The 8,634-nt window shown below is 45.1% G+C and overlaps 1 protein-coding gene across 2 annotated transcripts in view; it reads right to left on the minus strand.

Moving 5' to 3' along the window:
- Positions 1-8,614, minus strand: part of EIF4ENIF1 (eukaryotic translation initiation factor 4E nuclear import factor 1) — a 65,760-nt gene extending 57,146 nt beyond the window's left edge. For both annotated transcript variants that reach the window (XM_023517663.1, XM_023517664.1), the window contains exons 1-2: positions 8,503-8,614; positions 7,753-7,875 (exon numbers count right to left, since the gene is read on the minus strand). In XM_023517663.1, the coding sequence (XP_023373431.1) occupies positions 7,753-7,848 (96 nt within the window). In that variant the 5' untranslated portion in view covers positions 7,849-7,875; positions 8,503-8,614. The remainder of the gene's footprint in view (positions 1-7,752; positions 7,876-8,502) is intronic.
- Positions 8,615-8,634: the final 20 nt, after the last annotated feature.

Raw genomic sequence — 8,634 nt, forward strand, 5'->3', positions numbered from 1 at the left:
CTGGGTTTAAGTGATTCTTTAGCCTCAACCTTCCAAGTAGCTATGACTACAGTCACCTGCCACAATGTCCAGCTATTTTAATTTTTTTTAGAAACAGAGTCTCACTTTATCACCCTCAGTTGCGTGTTACGGCATCACAGCTCACAGCAACAACTCCTGGACTCAAGTGATTCTCTTGCCTCAGCCTTCTGAGTAGCTAGGACTACAGGCACCTGCCACAATGACCAGCTATTTTTTGTTACAGTTTGGCTGGGGCCAGGTTTGACCCTGACACCCTCAGTTTATGGAGCTAGTGCCCTACTCACTGAGCCACGGGCACCACCCTGCATGGCTAGGTTTTCTATTTCTAGCAGACACAGGGTCTTGCTCTTGCTCAGGCTGATCTCAGACTCCTGAGCTTAAGGGATCTTCCCCCCTCAGCCTCCTAGTTGGTATACTCAACTGCACCCTGCCCCTTGTCTGTTTTCTTCATAGTTTTAAAGCAAAGATGAACACAGCTGTAGCAAACACTATGACAAACTTGCCCACTAACCACAAATAAGTGTGGCCTCCTGTAGGGATCCCTAGAGACTCTGATGACTAAAACTGTGGCTAATTCATAACTAGTCAAAGTAACGAAGAGTCCACGTGAAGTTAAACTCAGATAATCCAACACCTTTTTTTTTTTGCCGTTTGGCTGGGGCTGGGATTGAACCCACCAGTCTACCAAAGCCCTACCCACTGAGCCACAGGCACTGCCTCAACACCTTTTTTTTTGAGACAGGAGACAGTTTCACTATGTCACCCTCGGTGGAATGCTGTTGCATCATAGCTCACAGCAACCTCAAACTCTTGGGCTTAAGCAATTCTCTTGCCTCAGCCTCCTGAGTAGCTGGAACAGGCACCCACCACAATGCCTGGCTATTTTTTTGTTGCTAGCCCAGGCCAGGTTTGAACCTGCCACCACTGGTGTATGTGGCTGGTGCCATTACCACTGTGCTACAGGTGCCAAGCCCCAACACCTACTTTTAATGACAGATTCAACACCCATGCTTAACATAGTATACAGCTGAATGCTCTGAATGTTTTATTGCCTCTCCAACAGGCAGGTGACAGCCATTTAGTAAGAAATCAGAGGCAAAATACAAGGAGCAAAAGAGGCACAGCACAAAGTATGCCTATTCTTCTGATCTAAGAAGGTTACCCTATTCACTTGAAAAAAACACAGATCTGAATAGTCGGGAGGTCTACAATGTTTCTATTTTGGCTGGGCGCAGTGGCTCACGCCTATAATTCTAGCACTCTGAGAGGCCAAGGCAGATGGAACACCTAAGCTCAGGAGTTTGAGACCAGCCTGAGCAAGAGCAAGACCCAGTCTCTACTAAAAATAGAAAAACTAGCTGAGCATTGTAGTGGGTACTATAGTCCTAGCTGTTCAGGAGGCTGAGGCAAGAAGATCTTCTGTTTTTTTCTTTTGAGACAGTCTCACTTTGTCACCCTTCGTAGAGTGCCATGGCAGCACAGCTCATACCAACTTCAAATTCTTGGGGTCAAGTAATTCTGTTGCCTCAGCTTCCAGAGACAAGGTCTTGTTCTTGTTCAGACTGGTCTTAAACTTACGAGCTCAAGCAATCCACCCGCCTCAACCTGGCAAGGAATCTTGAGCCCAAAAATTTGAGGCTGCTGTGAGCTATGATGCCACCGTACTCTATCCAGGGTGAGAGAGTCTGTCTCCAAAAAAAAAGTTTCCTTTTGTACGTATATTTCAAGCAGAAGATGACATCATTAACAGACACCTAGGGTACTGTTCTCAAGGCAGGCACTAACCTCAAGAATTAGTTAAAAAGGGGGGGGGGGCTTCTGGGGTGGTGCCCATGGCTCAAAAGGGTATGGGAGCTGCCCATATGCCAGAGGTGGTGGGTTCAAATCCAGCCACAGCCAAAAAAAAGGGGGCCTCTGATAAAGCAGAAGTTGAATGGGTCCCCACAAATTTTTCTGCTAATGAGCACCACTACCTCTTGTTTCCTAAGGAAATGGCTCTCAAACTCAAACCTGAGTCAGAATCCCCTGAAAAGCTTGCTAAATGCATAGGGGTAGGCTCTACCTCCAGAGTTTCTCATTCAATTATCACTGAGAAGGGGCTTGAGATTTGTATTTCTAACAGGTTACCAGATGATATTAATGCTTGTTCAGGGACCACACTTTGAGAATTTCGGTCTGAATCACTTTTAATCCACAGTTTTCAGATCAGTTGCCACTCTACAACCCCCAAAAGTCCTTTAAGACAATCCAGTCACTTTAAAAATATAAATTTAGGCCGGCGCAGTGACTCACACCTCTAATCCTAGCACTCTAGGAAGCTGAGGCAGGTAGACTACCTGAGCTCACAGGTTCAAAACCAACCTGAGCAACAGTGAGACCCCCCGCCCACCTCTAAAAATAGCCGGGCATTGTGGCGGGTACCTATAGTCCCAACTACTTGGAAGGCTGAGCCAAGAGCTTGAGGTTGCTGTGAGCTATGACACCATAGCACTATTGAGAGCAACAAAGTGAGACTGCCTCAAAAACAGAGGGTGTATAGACCCTCAGGTTAACAGGTGTATATAATAAACCCACTTACAACCATCCCGCTTAATTATCACTGAGGCCAAAAGCACCTCACATGACTCTTTAACTTGGGTTCCTAAGATACTGTCGTAAGTGTAATGGACACCATGGGAATCTTGAAGAGTAACAGTGTATCTGCGTCACTTGACAATGCCAACACAATTTTTCAAGTTCTCCAAGGAAGACTAAACCTTGATAGTCCAAGTATAGTTAGTAGATGGAGGAGCACATATGCCACATGGGAGCTGGTCAGAATCTTCAGGCCCACCCCAACCTACCGGTCAAAAGTCTCATTTTACCAAGATCTAGAGGTGAACCCCCAGGCACATTAACATTTGAAAGGCTAACCTAAAGGATGTCAAAAAAGGGGACTCTGGTAGTTTACCCTGAAAATCACCTAACCAAGTATCTGCACTCTTCCACTTTCTTGGAAGGAAAAAAAAAAAGCCTTCAGATTCTGAACAGACTATTGTTATCCCATAAAGCAACTGACTATTAAAGGTCAAAAGTTAAGGGGCCTACTCATCTGGTCAATTTTTTTGGTCATGTGAGTAAACATGCACATCTATAAAAGTTTCCACAGAATACATCACCTATTAAAAAAAAAATAGGGCAGCACCTGTGGCTCAAAGGAGTAGGGCGCTGGCCCCATATGCCTGAGGTGGCAGGTTCAAACCCAGCCCTGGCCAAAAATTGCAAAAAAAAAAAAATAGGCAGAGTACTGTGGCTCACACCTGTAATCCCAACATTCTGGGAGGCCCGGGGGTGGGGAGGCTGAGGATGATCACCCTCAACGCTGAGGTTGCTGGGAGCTATGACACTACGGCACTCTACCAAGAGTGACAAAGTGAGACTCTGTCTCAAAAAAAAAAAAAAAAAAAATCACTGATGAGTCTACAGCAAGTCACCCTAAATGTACCTGATCTCAGAAGCTAAGCAGGGTTGGGGCTGTCTAGTACTTGAATGGGAGACCACAGAGAAATACTGGGTGCCATAGCTTAAAAAAAAAAAAAAAAAGTTTCTCTCTACTGGTTCTGGACCTTCTACACCAGCAGTTTTCAACCTGTGGGTCGTGACCCTCCCCTTTTTTTTTTAAGAGACAGAGTCTCACTTTATTGCCCTTGGTAGAGTGCCGTAGCATTACAGGTCACAGTAACCTCCAACTCCTGGGCTTAGGTGATTCTCTTGCCTCAGCCTCCTGAGTAGCTGGGACTATAGGCACCCACCACAATGTCCGACTATTTTTTTGTTGCAGTTTGGGCAGGGCCTGGTTTGAATCCACCACCCTCGGTATATGGGGCCAGCACCCTACTCATTGAGCCACAGGCACTGCCCATCATGACCCCTTTTTAACAATGAAAATACATTGTAGCACTAGGAAGGTGAGAACCACTGTTCTATACTGTGATCTATTTATTCATACAGTTTAATTTCAGTGAGGGAGAAGGATGGCTCAATATTATTCCAGATATTTATTACAGTACTTGGAATGCAGGACTGCTGAGTTCTCTTCAAAGGGAAAAAGACTTAGTTATCAAGTAAAGTGTATATAAGAGGGCTGGGTGCAATGGCTCACACTGTAATCCTAGCACTCTGGGAGGCTGAGGCAGGTGGATCACCCCAGCTCAGGTATTCAAGACCAGCCTGAGCAAGCACTAGCAAAAACAGAAAAATTAGCTGTGCTGTGGTGGGCACCTATAAGTCACAGATGCTTAGGAGACTGAGGGAAGAGGATCACTTGAGCCCAAAAGTTTGAGGTTGCTGTGAACTATGACACCTCAGTACTCACCCAGGGTGACAGAGGGAGACTCTGTCTAAAAAAAAAAGCATATATGAAAGCACTACTCTAGTACTGGCTAAACACTATCCTAAAATTGCCATTATCTAAATCCTCTTGAAGTGGAAAATAAACCTATGTCCAAAAAAATTTGGTAGACTGTTAAATCCAAGTGTCATTATCAATAACCTACAATCAGTTCTTTAAGGCACATTTATCTAAATATGACAGAATTCTGGTATTAGAATGTCAAAAATGAGAGCTTGGTACAGTGGTTCATGCCTGCAATCCCCCCTGCTAGAGTGAGGCAGGAGGATTGCTTGAGCCTAGGAGTTCAGGTCCAGTTTAGGCAACATACCAAGACCCAATTTCTACAAAATACAGAAACATTAGCCCATTGTGGTGGCTTACACAGTACTCCTCGAGCCCAGGAGTTCAAAGCTGCAGTAAGCTATAATCATGCTACTGCATTCTAGTGGCAACAAAGCAAGACTCTGGCTCTAAAAAATAAAAGAAGGACAACATTGAGGTTCTTATCTTTACTATGAACATAAGTCTTACCCTAAGAGAAACTAACATTATCATCCTAAATATGACCTAAATATAGACAGCAACATACATGCCACCTTCTCTGATCACTGTGTAAAGTGATTCAAAAGCCTCTCTGTCTGGATTCTACCAGTAGACAACCAGTTACAACTTTAATTTGAAATGTACTGGGAGGCTCAGCGCCTATAGCTCAACCGGCTAAGGCACCAGCCACGTACACCTAAGGTGGCGGGTTCGAATCCCCAGCCCGGACCCGCCAAACAACAATGACGGCTGCAACCAAAAAATAGCCGGGCGTTGTGGCGGGCGCCTGTGGTCCCAGCTACTTGGGAGGCGGAGGCAGGAGACTCGCTTGAGCCCAGGAGTTGGAGGTTGCTGTGAGCTGTAATGCCACGGTACTCTACCCAGGGGGACAGCTTGAGGCTCTGTCTCAAAAAAAAAAAAAAAAAAAGAAATGTACTGGGAGATTTCAGTTTCTCTTCATTTAATAAACTTTTCTCCATTCAGAATTCACATGTCAACGTTTTAGGAAATAAATTTAAGTTGTGAGGGGAGGCGTCCTTCACGGGTAGGGCGGTGGCCCCATATACCGAGGGTGACGAGTTCAAACCCAGCCCTGGTCAAACTGCAACAAAAATTAGCCAGGCGTTGTAGTGGGCACCTGTAGTCCCAGCTACTAGGGAGGCTGAGGCAAGAGAATCACCTAAACCCAGGAGTTGGAGGTTCCTATGAGCTGTGACGCCACAGCACTCTACCGAGGGCGACAAAAAAAGACTGTCTCTTAAAAAAATAAATTTAAGTTGTGAGACACTACTCATACACTCTCAGGTTTTAGAGAAACTACATTTAGAAGGACCAAATCTGAATGCAGAACTAAAAAGCTATCAACTCACGTGCTATCATGCCAAAACAAAGTTGCGCTAAGAAAGTAATTAATGAAGAACCTTTTTTTTTTTTTTTTTTGCAGTTTTTGGCCAGGGCTGGGTTTGAACCCCTCCAGCATATAGGGCTGATGCCCCACTCCTTTGAGCCACAGGCGCTGCCCATGAAGAACCATTTTACACCTGAAAATTCCTCCTGGAGGAATTTAGTGTACACACTGAAAAATATTTTCTTTTCTTTTTTTTTTTGAGGCAGAGACTCAAGCTGTCACCCTGGGTAGAGTGCCATGGTATCACAGCTCACAGCGACCTCAAACTCTCATGCTGAAGAACGTCCAGCTATTTTTTTGGTCGCAGTTGCCATTGTTGTTTGGTGGGCCGGGGCTGGATTTGAACCCACCAGCTCCAGTGTACGTGGCGGGCACCCTAGCCGCTTGAGCTTCAGGCACCGAGCCTAAAAACAAGTATTAATCTGATAGCATTTCATACTTTATAAAGTAGTGGCACCAGCACACAAGTAAGGCCTATCTGTAAAACATTAACCAATCCAGCTACTTAGGAGGCTGAGGCAGGAGAATGGCTTGAGCCCAGGAGTTGGAGGTTGCTGTGAGCTGTGATTGTTACCAGCGCTCTACCCAGAGCAACAGTTTGAGACTGTCTCAAAAAAAAAAAACCCAGCTCAGGCCAGCTAAACAATAATGACAAAAAATGATGACAAAAAATAGCTGAGTATTGTGGCAGACACCTATAGTCCCAGCTACTTGGGAGAATGAGGCAAGAGAATCACTTGAGCCCAAGAGTGTGTGGTTGCTGTGAGCTGTGACACCATAGCACTCTACTGAGGGCGACAACAGTTAGACTGTCTCAAAAAAAAAGGCTTGGTACCTACAGCTCAAGCTGATAAGGCGCCAGCAACATACACCAGAGCTTGTGGGTTTAAATCCAGCTCAGGCCTGCCAAAGAACAATCACAACTTCAACAAAAAATAGCCGGGCATTGTGGCACCTGTAGTCCCAGATACTTGGGAGGCTGAGGTGAGAGAATCGCTTGAGCCCAGGAGTTGGTTGCTGTTAGCTGTGACACCTCGCCTGACCCAGGGCAACAGCTTGAGGCTCTGTTTTTAAAAAAAAAAAATCAACCAATCAGGATGTTGGGAAGCCAAGGACAATAAATCATGTTAGAGTCCATGATTGAGTTCATACTGAAGAAATGCAAATATGGGCCCAAATAAGAAGGGCCTAACCCTTCCAACAATCCAATTGCTTTAACACCATTGAATGGGCTTTATGTAATCCACCCCAATATATGTCAGGGACCCTGCAATGAATTTATAGCTTACCATGTCCTATCAACCTCTCCAGAAACACTGAGTAGCCAACAAAAATAGCACACTACCTCCCCAGTTAGATATCTTTATGAGTTTAAAAAAATCACCATACAGTTTTAATTAGAGAAAATATAGCTGAAGGCTTGCTTTTTTTAAGTCCATATCCAATTTGTAACAGAAAGTAAAAAACAGTTTAAAAAATCCAGTTATCCTGGCCAAGCACCCTAGATAGCATTACTAAGGAAACATCAGTACAGAAGACACCAATTTTGTGAGGCATTTTAGAGGCAGAATCCTCACCCTATAGTATCTAAATCAATAACCTACCAGTTATGCAGCTGTTACAGAATTTATATATCAAAGTACACTGATCAACAGTTATATAGGTTCTGAGCTGATATCCTTGTCACCTGGAAAAGCTTCTTAGATGCAAATTCCAGTTTAAATAAACTCTTAATATTCATACTTCCAGAAAAAAATGTTCAAAATAATACTTTACTAAATTTAGTTAATATTTAATACTGTGAGTTAAAATGACTGCCACTTTAGAGTAATATCAGTAAAATACCTACACAATGTTACTAACCTCCCTCCCTATAAAGAAACACTATTTCATTAGTAACAAAGCCTACTTTTGTATAGCGATGGGGGCATTTGGACGCCGGCAGCCTCTTCAGGTCAAGAAAAGCATCTCCATTTTCTGTTTCACCCACGCTTCTCCTATCCATGGCTCCTTGATCTACAATTCTTTGCACCTGGAAGATAAATCAGCACAAAATTGTTACTGAGAACAGTTTTCTGCAGTCTTGTCCGTTTCTTAAGAAACTGAAACTTTTCTCGCAAAATAGCTAGTTTTAAAAAACAAGCCCCCGATAGAAAAATTATGCTATATATCAGAATCAACTTGTATATAGAACAAGGAGTACTTAATTATTTCTCCTTGTATTCTAAACATAGGGTAAAAGCAGAAGTGGAAGGAAGATACAACCTTTAAGCAGCTTTAATATGAAAAGAAAACACGATTAGTCGCTACTATCCGTAAGGCCCGTTCGTGGGGAAGTTCCTGGAGGGAGAGCGAGTAAGACTGGTTGGGTTTGGGGATCTGCGAAGTCAGGCTGTTGTAAAGTGCCTGTCACTTGCCAATGGACGGCGCCAGCTGCCCCTTATTATTCTGGGGTGAAGGACTGGGGACCGAGCCCTGCGCCCCTAGTCTGGCCGGCCGCACCTGTGGCCATGTCAGGGGAACCCGTAGAAAGTAAAAGGAGAGTGCCGGCTTCAGCTCAGAAACTCAGCTTCCCCGGGCCGCGACCTCAACCCCCAGCCCCTCGCGCAGGCCCTGGCCGAGCGGCCTCCTCCGGAGGAAAGGCGGGGACGATACTCACTGAAGGGAAGCCGGCTGGAGGGCGCAAAGAGGCCAAATCCCCCGACCTGGGAGCTTCGAGCTGGAGCTGGCGCAGGCCGGCCGCCGTCCGCCCCGGCCCGGGGGCGGGGGCGGCCCTCCTGACGTGACAGCT

Source organism: Otolemur garnettii, unplaced genomic scaffold, assembly GCF_000181295.1.
Source record: "Otolemur garnettii isolate 467f Iridium unplaced genomic scaffold, OtoGar3 scaffold00116, whole genome shotgun sequence".
NCBI lineage: Eukaryota > Metazoa > Chordata > Mammalia > Primates > Galagidae > Otolemur > Otolemur garnettii.